Source organism: Pollicipes pollicipes, unplaced genomic scaffold, assembly GCF_011947565.3.
Source record: "Pollicipes pollicipes isolate AB1234 unplaced genomic scaffold, Ppol_2.1 Scaffold_4219;HRSCAF=4965_pilon_pilon_pilon, whole genome shotgun sequence".
NCBI lineage: Eukaryota > Metazoa > Arthropoda > Thecostraca > Pollicipedomorpha > Pollicipedidae > Pollicipes > Pollicipes pollicipes.
Genome location: NW_023596448.1, coordinates 22,293,273 through 22,309,903, shown reverse-complemented (window position 1 = coordinate 22,309,903; position 16,631 = coordinate 22,293,273). Strand labels below are relative to the sequence as shown.

The following is a 16,631-nucleotide window of genomic DNA, read 5'->3' as shown; positions in this document are numbered from 1 at the left end:
GGAACGAGGCCAGCAAATGAGGATCGTGGTAATCCGGGGACAAATTCGCAAGATGGACGGCGCCTCATTTGGCCTAACGAGTAGGATGTCGTCCATCCGTGCGTACCTGTGCTCCTGTTCTCGTGGTTACAAGTAACCGACGAGAACGCCAATTGATCCAACAAACAGCGGCGCAACACACTCGCCGAGTTCCATCAGTGGTCACACCCATCACCTCAGTGAACTAGGGGCGGGGACGTCAGCTGAGTGCAGTCAGCAACGGTAGACACCAGCCGGGCCTGGTCAGCACAGATACACACAAGCCGGGCCCAGCCAGTGCCGGCAGACGTCAGGCGCGCCCAGTCAGCACTCGTAGACACCAGCCGAGCCCAGTCAGCACTGGTAGACATCACCCCGGTTCAGATACCCATGGGTGAGTCCGTATCTCTCAGCGCAAACCCACCTCCCCGCTCCAATCCACTTAGCCTACGGCGTGAACCGGAATCATCAGTCACTCGGAGTCATTTCAATGAGCCCGACCCTGAATGTTCATTGTTCAGGAAATCTGACACTGGACCCACGTACGAGTTCTGGGAAGCTCTGCTCCAGCAGACGCTACCGGCGGCGCCGGAGCAGAGCCGTCTGGCGGCGCAGCGACGCACTACGGATCACCCAGCAGTGCCCCTACACCTTCTCCCCAGAACAAAACGCGCGGCGTATGTCGCGAGCATTCGCGGGGCGGCCCCAGCTGACAGGCGCACGCCGCCGACCCGGCGCGCCCATTTGGAAGCCGCGGCTCCGCGTCAGCAGCGATTAAGAGCGCGCTGGTGCGTCCCCGAGCCCGGGACGCGAGGCCTTCGACGAAGCCCCGAACGGCGCGGGAAGAAACGGTCCCGAAGCCGGCCTGAGCCGCCGGTGCAAGCTGCGGCGCACGGAGAGCGGCAAAGGTCGCGGTCAGTGACGTCAGGCGTTCGGTCGCTGACGCACGTCGTTGCCAGTCACGCCCCCTGACCCGGACAGGAGCCAGCGGCAGCCCTGCAGACCGCGCATGCGGTCCGTGACGTCGCCGGGCGTCCCAGCCAGGTCGAGCCGGGCCGGTGGCACAGCGCGCGTCGCGCGTACTGCACGCGATCGCGGGCCGCACGCGGCACAGCCGGGCTCCGGCGGTCGGCCGGAGAGCCGCCGGTGGGGGGGGGGGGGGGGTGTCGGGGTCAGTCGCCTGACCGCGACGCCCCGGGGCGGCCGCGCGCGACCCCGCCGCTCAGCGCACCCCTGTCATCCCATCAGCCGCCGGCCGGGGGGCGGTTCGTCGACCGCCGGCGTGACAAACGCGCCGCGGGGAGCGGGTTCAGGAGGCTCGTGACCGCCGCGCCTGGGGAGCACTCCCGCCGCCCGGCTGGCGCGCGGCCGCGGGCCGCTGACCCCGACCACTTCCAGCTGTTCGCCGCCGCGACCCCGAGCATTCCACGCCGGCTCCCTCCCGGCGCGGCAGTGCATCTGGCCGTGATGGAGTGCCACGCACGACGGGCCTGCCAACGCCCGCCTGCAAGGCCGCAGAGCATCATCTGCAGCTGAGCTGCGGCACTTGCAATGCGGGTGCAGCGAAGGCTCTCTGCCTAACATGAAATCCCGCTCACAAGTAACGGGTCAGTGCGTCAGCCAACAAGATATTTGTGGCGGACAGATGGCCCATTTGTCTGCCCACACGTTTGGGGCCCACCGACGCGTGGGTTGCAGCGATCGGAACAAAAACGCGTGTGCTGTTACGGCGGCAGGAGTCCGGCGGCCAGCACTGCCAGCGATGCGGCCTGTCTCGGCCTGCTGACCAGCGGGACACCCGCCGAGACACTGGCAGAGGAGCCAGCCGTGGGAGTCGCTGCGGCCACGGCCATTGCCACAGGCGGGAGGGGGGGACAGGCGGGCCGTAAAGCGCCGCGCAAGCGCCGCATTCCCAGTCGGCACACGCCAGACGCCCCAGCGCGCAAGGCCGGGTGGGTGGCCTCGTGCCGCCGTGCCGGGCGGCGGACCGCTTCCTGAGTTGGAAGCTGCCGCGCCGCCGCTCGCAGCCAGACGGTCCGTCCCATCTAGACGGGGCGGAGCAGACACTGCGCCGGCCCGGCCAGCCGACGCTAAGCTGAGCGGGCGGCACGCCCCAGTCACGTCGAGACCGACGTCACGGCGTTCCCCCCGGCACGCCAGCCCCCGCCTCGCCTCCACAGCCCGCGCCTCGCCGGGGACCGTCAGCCGGCGGCGCAGCCGCGGTTCCGGCGAGCGCTCCCCGGCCGCTCCGGCTGCGGCTGCACGGCGGGCCCAGTCCGGTCGAAGCAGGCGGCAGGGCCGGCACCGTCCCGGCCAGGCGAGACAGCCATCGGCCTCGGAGGAACGTCACCCGACGAGACCAGCGGCCCGGCGCGCGCGAGAGGTGGCGCCAGAGGCGAGGCGCGAGCGGGAGGGGGGAGGGGGGGGGGGGGGCAGAACGGAGCGAGGCCGCCGCGCGCGGGGCAAGCTCGCCCCTCTCGCAGTAAACTGAACCGGCGGCGAAGCGACGCTCACCGAGCCCGGCGACCGGTCGCCGGTAGCAGTCCACGGCCCTCCGCTAAGAGCCGGCGGGGTCGTCCAGAGCGGGCCGGCAGAGGGCGGGAGTGAGACAGAGGGCCGGCGCGAACACCACTGGTACGCGTCGGCGGCCGTTATCGCCGTCGGCCAATGCCCCGACAGTACGGAACGGCCCGTATCTCTCGGACATTACCAGCCGACAGCGCACAGAGCGGCGGCGCGGCCGATGGCGGCCGTCGAGCGGCCCGCTGCCGGTACAGCACGCGACCAACTTCTCCGCGATCCTCGGAAATAGCCTTTTTTCGCAGCTGGCTAATGGTTCAGACGCCGGCGTGTGGCCTCTCCATCTCTGCCAATGGCAACTCGAAGCGCCAACGCGCAATAGTGGCGGGTCGCCAGCCCGGCAGACTGCGCAGACAACGCGGACGGAAAGAAGCCAGAACCGCCAGCACTTAACAGCCGACAGCACAGATGCAGCGCGCGCCGTCGCCGCCACTCGCTGTCGGTTCATATTACAATGGCACTAGGAGCGTAACGAGCCAAAGAAGAGCGGCGCCGACGCGGGTCGGTAGCCCGGGCCGCGGCCGCTCCACGTCCGGAGAGTGGAGCGGGGGCCGCCGGGGAGCGCCGTCGCCACCGCCTTAAGCCCACCACAGGCTAATGGATCGCAGAGCCCCGCAATAGCAGGCGCAGCTATTACGTTATGGCGACTATTATGGCGCCGCCCACGCGGACGTATGGCGTGGGCATAAGGGCAACAGCGAGCGGACGTATTCAACGCGGGGCGCGGGGGCACGAGGCCATCAGCGCCGCAGCAGTGGGCTATTCAGACAACGCCGCACTGCATCGGCCAGAGGCGTTCACGCCGAACCCGCGCACAGATGGCCCATTTTAATCACACAATAAACTCGTCCCTTGGTTCCCACTGGGGCTAGGTCCGTTGAGGCCAAGCACGGCTGGGTACGTCCTTTGGTGAGGCAGACGTCGACAACAAGCCATACAATAGGACGCGGACACCATGGATGTCAACCCCGCTTCACCCAACTCTAGTTCTGTTCCTGCGCATGTCACACCACACCAGCCCTACCGCACTGACAGCCCTACCGCACTGCCACTGTCACGCGAGTCTACATTGCAGGGTGCACCCCTGCAGTCAGAGGTCATCAGCTACCGCTTGCTAGAGCTTAAGCCCCCCAGAAGTTTGTTCTGCGCCCGACTCGCTGATGTCTGCAGACTGGCGGCAGTGGCCACAATCGCGCCATGTCAATAAAGTTCACAGGCTGGCAATTTTCTCGCAATTACGTCTCTAGCAAATCTGGTTTTTCGCTTCAACGCCAAGGCACAGGCGGTTTTTCATACCGGGATCCATTGGTTTGAAAAATGAGAGTTCCCAGTTCGACAGTGATCTCAATCAGTAATACGGGGAACCCGATCGCGGAACACTGAACACTGAACCCCCTGACACATTGGATCCCCAGAGCACAACGGATCCCCCAACACAAACACACGCAGCACGAGTGCGGCCCAGATGATCGGGGTGAGGGCGGCGCATACGGCAGAGCGCAACCAGCGTCGACTGCAACGCAATCCGCTACGTGAGAGCGAGAAACATGCATCAGCACAGCATTAATGAGAATCAAGTCACGGAAAGAGTCGGCCGACTACCATCCGAGGGCTATGCATGCAGCACGCTTTCATCAGTATGCATTCCGCGAATACATGAACTCAAAAGGGGTCATTCCGCAGACATGGACTCAAAAGGGGTCATTCCGCAGACATGGACTCAAAAGGGGTCATTCCGCAGACATGGACTCAAAAGGGGTCACGGCCTTGAGGACAACCTTTTAGCTCGGAGCCATCTGTGTTATTTCGCCGGCCGTCACCGTATCCCCGCATGGCCTGGACTATAACGCCAGCCGTCACCGCATCCCGGCATGGCCCGGGGTATAACGCCAGCCGCCACCGCACCTACGCCCAAACAGTGCCCCGCTATATCAGGATCTCATCGTCCCACAGGAGTAATTCCACAGGCAATCAGCCTCCCACGTAAATCTTGCTGTATGTTGATTTGCCACGTAGCCGATGACGTCACCGGTTACGCAAGATGCTTCAGAAATTCTCGAAATCTGCCGGCGACTTCCAGACCGTCACCAGCCGCAATCAGTCACGTGACTGATGACGTCACCGGTTACGCAAGATGCTTCAGAAATTCCCGAACCTCCCGGCGACTTCCAGACCACCAGCAGCCGCAATCAGTCACGTGACTGTTGACGTCACCGGCTACACAAGATGCTTCAGAAATTCTTAAATCTGCCAGCGACTTCCAGACCACCAGTAGCCGCAATCAGTCACGTGACTGATGACGTCACCGGTTACGCAAGATGCTTCAGAAATTCTCGAAATCTGCCGGCGACTTCCAAACCACCAGCAGCCGCAATCAGTCACGTGACTGATGACGTCACCGGTTACGCAAGACGCTTCAGAAATTCCCGAACCTGCCGGCGCCTTCCAGACCACTGGCATGCGCCAGCAGTCATACGACTTCCTCGCCGGCACCAAGCGAATGAGCGTGCGCACCCGCGCCCGAAATAGGTGAGCATTGTGTTACACAGGTCTGAGAGCGACGTCAAAGTCAGGTCCAGGTCAGGTCAGCCGCTGTGTGAGCCCCTCTCACTTGCGCGTCGCATGACCAACTGTGACATGCTGACCTAATTAGCAGATAATGGTTCGGAGGGCACGCCACGTTCATCGGCTTTTTCCATGACATATGAGTGGGGCTGACTCGTTCGGATTCCCAATCGTCAGTGGACCCCGTGACCTTTGCTGAGCACCTGGTGTGCCACGCGTCGCGTGGTGGACCCAGACTGGCGCACGGTAAGGCCGGATTACGGGCATTGCATCAGAACAGAAAGGAAGCTCCGAATTGCTGTCTGTGGAGGCAAACGGTAGCTAAAACGTCATCCCCTCGTGACTTGACCAGCGCTGTAATGTTTATATAAAAAACTATCCAATCGCTCACTCGATAGACATAGTCATTTCGGGAAGACTACTTGGAACTGGTCGTAAGTCATTCCAGACACTGGGGCCTCTTTCGAGATGAAGGTCTTTTACCCCTCGAAGAAGTCGCATGTAAACTGGTCATACAGCATGGCCACGGCTTGGACAGGCAGGGCATGAGATGGCCACGGTGGATAACCGTACACATATATGCCCTGTATCTTACTGAATACCACGCGAAAACCAACTCGAATGAATACCCAGTTCTCACAAAGCTATGGCTGACGGATTACACTGGGGTCTCAAAAATGGGACACGTTTCAAAAGACTCTGTGCAACACCTGAAGCCCGGCAGGTGGCAACAACCGCATGTACCGGCTGGCGCCCAGCTCTGGACCCAGTCAGCGACCGTGCCCAGCCCTGCTGGCTGGCGGCGCCACCGCCGGCGCCGCGCCGCGTCCGCCCGCGCGGGGCTTCACTCACAAAGCCAGCAGCGGACCGGAGGAGGGCGGCGCGGTCGGGAAGGGCGGCGTGCGCGTGCGCAGCGTGGGCGGCGTGCTGTGATTGCGCGAGGCCAGCAGCGAGCCGTGCGGCGACGTGCGCACGGAGCGCAGCGAGCCGCCGCCGCCGGCCGCGCCGCCGCCGCCGCCACCGCCGCCGCTGCCGCCGCCAGCCGCGCCCACCAGAGGCGGGCGGCGCGAGCCCTGCAGGAACGGGTCTATTGTCTCCACGCGGAGGTAGTCTCGCCTGCGGGCAGACAGCGGCCGCGTTAGTAAGGGATGGGGAGAGGGAGCGCTTGCGCAGGCCGCGCATGCATGTGCTTACATGTAATGCGTTCGCACTGCGTACATTGCACAGAGCATTGGGCAGCTGGACGGGTACGCTCAATTGGTGCTGTGAACAACGGACTGGTCAGTCAGGTCTTGTCAGTAGGACTGGATACTGGTTCATGTGAGACGGTGACTGGCGTCGACAATGAACAGCATGACTCGGGGACGGCACATAAACACGGCAGATCATGCCGCAGCGGCGCCACCAAGTCGGCCTTCTTGGCCTGGAACGAGCGGGGTGATTGCAGAGATGAGCGGGATCACCACACAGAACGCGGACGACTCCAAACAATACGCGAAGGAGGTCATACACATTGGCAATCGGTGCAAATGGATAGCTGGATCAATCTTGCTCATGGCCCGTCTTGGTCCATCTCTCAACAAATGAGAACAGCGTGCTGAACATCATCCCCCTGTACGAGGGGTGGGGGGCGGGGGGGGCGGGAGGCCCAGAGGCCACCTTAAAGGGTATGTTCCACATTTAAAGATATTGAGGCAAGCATCAGATATGATGAAAAAGATCACTAGGAACTATTCCGCCGTCCAATGGCAAAAAGGCCTAAGAGCCATCCGTTTGCGTAGCACTTAGGCCTTTTTGCCCTTGGAAAGCAGTATTAGCAGTCTTTTTGTTGTTTACTGGTGTTTTCGGGCGCGTCCACTGCGATGGTCACTTTGCGCCCATAATCAGCAGCCTTTAGCTGTTCAAATTAACACGTATTCCACCACTGACATCCTTCTTTGTCACTAATTTCTTAAGTGCAAAAGACTGCTCTAGATACCAAAAGCTAAGTTATCGTGTAAACATACTCCACAACACGGCATCGTTTGAAAATGCATGGAACGTTTTTATGACGTCATAGTCGCTGCCAGACTGGCCGCGTCAGAATTACCGCCGTAGCGGACGGGCTTGCTCACATGTACTTCTTCCACTCGTCACAAGGTGGCTTAATTCATGCGTGTGAGAGGTACCCGACGATCGTTGTGCGCATGTTTTGGCCCTTTCGCGTGGTGTTCTTGCATTTTCTTCTCTGATACCATGTTTCTTATTTGGGTTACGGCACTACTCTTAAGTTATTCGATTCCCAGGCTGATACCCGTCATAACTCGTAACATTGCCCGAATGCCCGTCTTATGCATCAGAAAACGCGATTCTTGATTGCCCATGCATACAAAAACACCCACAAAATATCATAAACATACAAAAGTGAAATTGTCACTTTTGGTTTGTGTTCCGGAAATAGCCTCTGAACGTTTAAAGAAAACGCTGAAATATTGAGTGCCGAAGTCAACATCATCTTAACACCTTGCGAAAATTGGAATCTTTTGACCTCAACGTCTCATGGCCATGACCTTTTTATGGAGGAGACATCGGCGACGCTTTGCTTGCTTATAAGTAACGAATAACGCTTTTTTATCGCAGAAAATACTCCATGAGGACTCTCCGGAGTTTTCTTCTTATCCATTTCACTGGGTCGCACCCCGATGTTTTCAGTGCGTTTTGCCAGGTAAGGCCATCCAGGTAAGGCCATTCATGATCAGGCCATGACAAAGTTTGCCCTGCGACAACCACCCGTCACCCGGGCGGTGGTGGGCTCAGGGCGCACGCAATAAGCCATGCTCAGCACGCGCCATGGGCCCAAAGCCACCCATGCAAACTATTCGGAAGAAAGTATTTTTTTCAAAACAAGCTGTATCCCAGACTTATGTTTTGTGCAGAGGGAATACCGCAATATTTCGGGAAAGTATTTGTCTACATTGAACACCAAGTGGTAGTGAGGAGTTGGATAACTATATGTCACGTTTAGGTCGCAGCACCTATGTTTGATGCAGGTTTTATGACCCACGACATAACTATTTGTATGGAACAACTTGAAGTTATATAAAAGCTTCATTAAGAGTTGGGCCGCCAAAAGCCTGACCGCCGAATCTGGCCGCGTAAGTTAGAGACTGACTCTTGGTTTTTGTAAGGCCAGGGTCCCGCTGGCAAAAGTGCTCAGGGCGACGGTTGGGTTAAGTTCAGAATACGCGCAATTTTTACCGAGATTTTGGGTTTGGTTTCGGGGCCGAATACAAAAGAAACTGAGATACAATCGCGCACGAACAGAAAATTCAGCCCAACATCTCCCACGGCATGTATGTGCGCCAAAGGTTCCGAACTCAATGGCCGATCACGTACACCATCCATTTCAATTCACTATCGTCCATCGCATCGCGTGGGGGTATTACGCGTATGCATGAGTGGACAAATTAATCCATAGCTGGCTACGCGGAGATAGGTCTGACTGTCGATAAATTCGCATTAATTCCCAAGAGATCATTTCAATTTATTAGATAATCTCCAATTTGCCTGCCCGTTAAGGTGTCAACATTTTTACCGTTCATGAAAGCCACTGCGCGTCTTGGAATCGACCTGACTTCACAAGATCCAACATTATTGCCTTGTTTAAGCCTGCCATGCCGCAATCAGCGCGCCCCGAACGCCCTCTTCACGAACAGCATCCAATCGGCTCCTGACGCCGGCGAATGGGCTCCATAGTACGGACAACCCACGGCAACCCAAACAACTGAAGAGAAATCGATCTGTGAGGCACCATACACAGGTACACCACGGATATCATAACACGTGGTCTAGTTTTATGGCGGGAGTTGCATCGCGGCAAGAAACCAATGACGTAATGTTGGAAAATGCCGCCGCCAGAAACCAGGATCTGGCCAAGGTGCGTGACGACACGGTATCGAGCGGTAGTAGAAGAAATACCTATCTGTAATCTACTCTGATCATCCCGTACCGCCTGCTTGATCATCCGAATCCGACCGCAATTACGGCGTGTGTCCGGGGCCGAGCCGGACAGCACCGTCGAGCCCTCCGTGGCCGCGCGGCTGACAGGAATAACGGTAAGGGGCAACACTACACGCCTGCGGGGCGCGGGAAAACCTGACCGCGCCTTTAAGTCCGTGGGAACTCCACTGTCGCACGTAACCGGCCGAGGTGAGGAGAGGTGCGGTGCGTGCGTCTGGGAACACTGCACACGATATAGTCGCATGCAATGGTTACTTTTGCCCGAAAGAGAACGCAGTGGAGGTGCTGGGCTGGGTCTTAACCAGTGGCTATCCGTCGTTTCACACTTCCGAACTACCATTTCTGCTAGTTACGAACCCTGCAGCCAATGAGACACCTTTCCAATTGTAAGCGCGCGCTCAATCAGTCCTGACGGCACTGAATCCGCGGCCGTCACGAAGACTATGCAGGCCAACCCGTCTTGGCCAATCGCTGACAGATGGACAGCATAAATGACGACACGTATCATATTTTGAGTGTGCCTGACCGCTCTACAACTGTGGCGCACACTCCCCAAATGTCCCCAGACGGAAGGAGACGGTGCGGCAAGAAAAACGGCGAAGGTGGATCACGCAAGCCAGTGATTAAGTAGTTCGAGTCACGCCCTCTTCGCATTTAATCTAGGAGGTTCTCGGAAAACGAAAATCACTATACACTTCTCAGAACCAACGACCGCCTACAATATCGCCGCAGGCCATGTGCTAATCGAACGGCGCCGAGAATTTATGTCACGTGACTTCACCTTACCGCCCCGCACTCATCGAACGCACCGTGCTTTTATACGAGATTGTCAGAATGTTTCGGGTCAAGGCCAGGGTTATCGGGATTTCTTACACAAACGCAACGCGTTCGAAAATCCATGCAAGGGAAGTGTAAAGAAATTACGTATTTCACGCGACAACGAAAGACCAAGCCCAAAACTGAATGGAAAAATGAATTCCGTCAACATCAAAACGTTTTCGCGGAAACTGCACAGCACCTAGCGCTACGTGTTCAGGTAGGTATTATATGCATCAATATATCTGGGTACAAGTACCACAGCGGAGCGAAACACAGTTACCAGAATATGCGAACAAAACACGTGTTTGAGGTTTTCAAACTTCTTATTCAACATGCAATACATAAAAATTTCCATGGAAGTTTTCAAAGGTAGTCCTCTTTGTCTTCCATGGCAGTCCACTATTGTTTATGCTTTCAATTTTCTAACCGTCATTAAACATATGACTGCTGAGGTCATGATTCGTAGCACATCGAGGGGTCAGAGCACAGCACACCAGCACCCCGGCTTAGATCCGGACTCGTGCTTGGCACGGGACCGCGTCGAAATCGAGTTCAGAATCAACCAAATGTCCGTTACGTTCAAGTGTTATCAATTGTTTAGCCTGCGTTGAGAGCTAGCGTTGTGGTTGTATCAACCAGACCGTTGGTTGCTCAAATTGTCAAATTTGTGTGTTCTTTTTTGCGTGCGCACGTACGCAGCGCACAGATTATATATATATATATATATATATATATATATATATATATATAAATTGTTTAACAGCTTATATGCATGTAAACCAAAACTGAAAACATTGCACAACCATACGCAGCTGTCTTGATGTCTCAATATCAAACGTAGGCTGTAATGACACCCATAGAGCGGGCTATCCCCCCCCCCCCCCCAACCGCACCACCACGGCACGAGCGGAGGATGCCGACTGAAGTTGACGTGGCACAGATGTCATGGCGTGCACCCTTCAGCGCAAAACTTTAACCTTGCGATAATTTCAACGACAGTCGTTCCCGAAGCTGTCACGCCCACCACACAACTCCCCACCAATGCATCCGAACAGTCGTATCAGAACAGATTTCGCATCTGAGCCCGTCTCGAATATATCAGGCATCCGAATGTAAGACTATGTTTCTATTTCGAGCATATATCAGATGACTCATCCGGCCCGAAAATGACAGACAGCCAACGCCAACGTCCGGGCGGCACGCGCGGGCCACGCCGAGCCCAAGGCGGACCGGCGCGCGGGCGGACCAGCGCGCAGGCGGGCCAGCGCGCAGGCGGACCAGCGCGCGCGCGAACCAGCGCGCAGGCCCAGCGCGCACTCACCGCTTTTGTATGTGGATCCAGGCGTGCGCGTCACACCACGCCAGCACGGTGAAGAGCAGGCCGCAGGTGAGCAGCGCCAGGAGCAGTACCGTCAGCCCCACCCTGCAACGGTCCCGGGTGCACGGTCACGCCACGGCGGCCACATGCCGGCCCCGGCGCGGGGCAGCTGCCGACGCGCTGTCGCGTAACGTCGTCAGGACCAGCAGCAACGCCGCCCGACACACACCGCACCGATCACAGGGAAAATGACAGGTAAGGGAGGGAGCAGGCTGCGACGGTCGCCGACTGCCGGTCCAAGCACGTCAAACTGACCCCGCAGCGACCATCAGCCCGCCGTCAGGGAGCGGTACGGTCCTCACCTCGACGTCAGGGAACGGCAGGGTCATCAGCTCGCCGTCAGGCAACGGCAGGGTCATCAGCTCACCGTCAGGCAACGGCAGGGTCATCAGCTCACCGTCAGGGAACGGTACAGTCATCAGCTCGCCGTCAGGGAACGGTAAGGTCACCAGCTCGCCGTCAGGGAACGGCACTGTCATCAGCTCGCCATCAGGGAACGGCACGGTCATCAGCTCGCCGTCAGGCAACGGCACGGTATAAGCTCGTCGTCAGGGAACGGCACGGTCATCAGCTCGCCGTCGGGCAACGGCACGGTCATCGGCTCGCCGTCAGGCAACGGCATGGTATAAGCTCGCCGTCAGGGAACGGCGGGCACACTGTCGCGCACCGGCGGAACCACCTTTGGTGCCCACCAGCACACAGCCACGTCAGACCTCGCTGACCCTACAGCAACCACTCACGGTCAAGAAATGACAGGTAACACTGCAACAGCGGTTAGCACACAGCCAAGTCCCGTCAGTCAATCACACGACACCGCCGACACGACGTATATGACACGCCCGCCCACTTCAAATTGCATCTTCATCCAGCCCACTTCAACTTGCATTTTCATCTAGCCCACCCCTGCCTTGATGGCAATCAACGTTAAATCACCGCGTGCATTCTTGTCGCCCATAATATTAAGGGAAACGCTGCGGTAATGTTTGCCGGCGTCACAAATGCCCACTACCCGGGGACGCCGGAAGGCCAATATCAGTCACTCAGTCGCCCGCCGGCTGACGGGGCTTAAGATTGCCCGGGGACTCTGCGACGGTCAACGAAAATTCGAGACGGTCAAGGCCGCACGATAAGGTCAAAGGCCTCCAGAGGGACGGACGTGGGCGTCAAAACGTCAGTGTTTTTCGCGTCTCTGCGTCGCAGTCCCCGGGATGACCCGCAAATCGCAGTTGCCGTGAGAGCAAACGAGCAAACGAAACATGACTGCACGTGGTCTCCCCAGCAACAAGCGTCTATAGAGGTACAATCTGCCTTCTTTTCGTGACTGTGCTGACTGGGATTCCCGACAGACACATGCTTTTCATTCCCGTCGCATCAGCACTCTCCGGCCTTTGTCGAATGCTCGTCTCGTCCGACAGAAGTACAACCACAACAGCCTGGCTCAGCACACACCGGGTCTTCGCCGCTGGCCGCGAGAAGAGGCCGCCTACCAGCGCCGCACGGCGCAGAGTCAGACTCATGACTCAGGGAGTCGACGGCCGCACACGCAGCGGCAGAATTGCCAGTGTACTCTTGACGTCCAGCGCCGGTCGCTTGGCAGCCAATATATTTCCGACGAGGGCGGGTGACGTCTGATCGCACCCTCGGCCTGATATGAGCAGACCATGCCGATCCCTGGCAACTGGGCTCGGCTGAGCAGCGGCGTTCATTGGCTCCATGTGTCCATAGGCTTCATGCGGCTCCATGCGTTCATAGGCTTCATACGGCTCCAGGCGTCCGTAGGCTCCATACGGCTCCATGTGTCCATGGGCTTCATACGGTTCCATGTGTGCATAGGCTACAAATGACTTCACGTGCTCACGGGCTCCACACGGCTCCATGTGTCCATGGGCTCCGTACGTCTCCATGTGTCTGTGGACTCCACGCGGCTCCATGTGTCTGTGGACTCCACGCGGCTCCATGTGTGCTGTTCCATCTGCGCCACTGCCGGACGGCCACGGACCCCACGGCCACCGAGGTGGCGGCAGAAAACTACGGCCACCAGTCCAGACGACCAGAGCTGCTGCCCATGCTTTTCAAACGTGTTTGGCTCCGACTGGTGTGCGCGGGGAGCCACAACAGACCTGGAGATCTTCCAACGTCTCGTAAGCTTTCATCGGCTCCATGTGATCGCGGAACGTTTACGGAAGCGCAGGGCACTTCGCATGGTATGTGGCACATCGGCGTCATCGGGAAACAAAAAAACAAAAAACAAAACAAAACCGGGAAACAAAAAACAAAAACCAAACAAAGCAAAAACAAAACGGGAAAAAAATTAATTGATGAAGACGTGACGTCGCACCAGATAATCTGATCTTCGCGCATCCTCAGCATTCCCGGGCCGTGACAGGCGCCACGGCGGTTTGCGCGGGCGAGCCGTCCCGGGGCCACTCCTGATGATCACGCCAAGCTCCAGAAATGCTCAGCGCAAAAAAAGAGATGGGTAATATCCGTTTCAATGCCTCGTTGCCTTAGCCGTAGGTCAAGTACTTTAAGGTTAAACAATGTGTTCCACATTTGAGGTGTATTTCAAAAACATGCTCCAGTGAAACCTCAGGACCAGTTACGTGTAATATAGCACCGGCTAGTGTCGCTGCATCACCGTCAAGACATAAAAAGGATATCAATTTTAATAAAATCGGGTCCAAACTATCCTGCCGACGCTTTCCAACAGCACTTGCTTCTTTCCTGCAGTCGCGCCAAGCGTCGCCATGACAACCACCGCGCGCACCTCTACTGGTGCGAATAAAATAATTTTGATTGACCCAGCGGGCAAGGGCTTTTTGCCGAAACGTTAATGGGTTGGAGCTAGAGCCAGGTGTGTCACATGGGTCATATGATACTCGCATTCCCAAAGCCAAAGTGCGCCTCCAAAGGAGCCACTGCGGTAAATGTCAAAGCGGAGAAATCAAAGCCATTGTGTAACGTTCCGTTGAATTCACGGGATAAAAGCTTCACATTCGGATGCCTTTTAATCTAAACAGAGTGGTTCAGACTTAGGTCGCATTAATAACAAGCATTTTGACACATTAGTGCGTTGTGAGCAGCACAGAACACGCGTGTTGGAAAAAGCAAGGCAAACGAACGTTTTACTCTTCGCGGTGAGTCCTGAGTCAAATGAGATTTCTTCTACAGGGCCGACTACTTCAAATCAAATTCTGTTATTCATGAGAATGTCGAGAAAACTGGTATTACTGATCAAATCGTACGCGTCTGATGCAACAATAAGTGAACAGCACAAAAAGGTGGAACACTCCCTTAAAGTAAGGCTACCTAGAGAAAGCATGGGCCTTTCGTAATCATTACCGAACTCGTTCCAACACTACACCAGCATTTTAGCGTAATCCAGCCGCCAACAACTTGCTAAGCGATGCTTTTACCAACGGCGGCACAAACATTATCCAGATGCCACGTCAAACAATGCCTTCATTAAACCAAGCACGTTCGCTGAAGGCTGAACATATTCCTGTCCGTGCGGTGACGTCTGAGCGCACAGACGCTATAGCTATCATCGGTACCTGTCCTGCTTTAATCACAGGTCATACAAAGCTACCGACGCCTGAAAGCCAACCACTGAGTGGGTAGCGCCCCGCACGACCCTGCACGCAAATCGACTAGAACACATGCGCACTCAGTCAACGCATTCGTATTTAACTATCAGTGTATCAGTTTGAGGCCTTGTCAACCTTGCACACAGCTAGCTGACACCTCCATTGCACACCTGTTGATGCAATGTGCATTTAGCGGCGGGGCAGTACGCCAACTGCTTAGCTCGGCGAAGGTGCAATCTCAGATGACAGGCTCAGAGCTGACGCTCGGGTGTGATAAATACCTTGCGTCAGTGCATCAAACGCATGATGTCTAATCTCACACGCTATTAGCCCTCATTTATTCTTCTCCGTCCTCCGTTCCTCCCTCGCTCGTCCTCATCTCCGTTCTGCCGCGAGCGGCCGTTCGTCGGAGCGGTGGAACGGTGGGGCGGGGAACGGTGAAACGGTTCACAACCGCCATCAAGGCGTGTTTTGACTCGGCCAGGCTATAGCTGAAAAGGCGCCCACCGATTGGATTAACTTGCCAAGCAACCAACTCCTCCACTCGCACAGAAACTCAATTACATGTACCTGAGTTGCTAACCTCGCACACAGCTCGACGACACCTCCATGGGCCACAAGTTATGGTTTGTTCGACGCCTCGTTCATCCAAGGAACGCTTGTCGCTGTACCAAGAACTACTCCGGTAGTTCTGGTTCGGACTTTATTTGAAAAAGGCACGGCTGGGGAACAGTTCGCCTACATCGGTAAGTCTGTGAACGACACTAAAATAAACGAATGCCAACGTTGCCGCGCTAGGATACGCATGCTTTAACTGAGTGAGCTCAGCCACAATCAAACTGTACATCATCAGTACCAAAAATCCTCAAAAACCCAACCCACGAGGCAAAACCTCAGCACCGCGGACCATACCCAGTGCCCATGACCCAGCATGACACGCTGGCTGGCCACGGCCGGCCTGCCGCCCAGCAGCTGGGGCACACCCCGGCGGATGTTTGGTGACGCTCTCAGAGCCGCCCGCCGACCAGCCTGCCAACCCCGCCAGGCGCGGCGGCGGCGGCACTACTCGCGGCCCGACCGCCGGCGCCGGAGCGCGATCGATGTCCACTCCAATCGCCGCGACACTGGCTCAATTACGACCCCATCGAGCGCCACCGCCGCCCGCCGGCGAGGTCGGCGCTGACGTGACCGCCACACTCCGGAGTGATCAGCGAGGTCGGCGCTGACGTGACCGCCACACTCCGGAGTGATCAGCGAGGTCGGCCCTGACATGACCGCCACACTCCGGAGTGATCAGCGGGGTTGGCGCTGACATGACCGCCACACTCCGGAGTGATCAGCGGGGTTGGCGCTGACGTGACCGCCACACTCCGGAGTGATCAGTGCTCAGCTAGGTCCGGCGCTGACGTGACCGCCGCACTCGGGACTGACCAGCGAGGTCGGAGCTTACGTGACCGCCACACCCTGAGTGATCAGCGGGGTCGGCGCTGACATGACCGCCACACTCCAGAGTGATCAGCGGGGTCGGCCCTGACATGACCGCCACACTCCGGAGTGATCAGCGAGGTCGGCGCTGACGTGACCGCCGCACTCGGGACTGACCAGCGAGGTCGGAGCTTACGTGACCGCCACACCCCTGAGTGATCAGCGGGGTCGGCGCTGACGTGACCGCCACACTCCGGAGT

The 16,631-nt window shown here is 57.4% G+C and overlaps 1 protein-coding gene across 1 annotated transcript in view; it reads right to left on the bottom strand.

The window, feature by feature from the left end:
• Positions 1–942: 942 nt before the first annotated feature.
• LOC119095011 (protein tweety) overlaps positions 943–16,631 on the bottom strand; it is a 50,916-nt gene continuing 35,227 nt past the window's right edge. Inside the window, exons 11-13 of the mRNA XM_037217917.1 lie at positions 11,303–11,404; positions 6,101–6,279; positions 943–1,100 (exon numbers count right to left, since the gene is read on the bottom strand). Coding sequence (XP_037073812.1) covers positions 943–1,100; positions 6,101–6,279; positions 11,303–11,404 — 439 coding nt within the window. The remainder of the gene's footprint in view (positions 1,101–6,100; positions 6,280–11,302; positions 11,405–16,631) is intronic.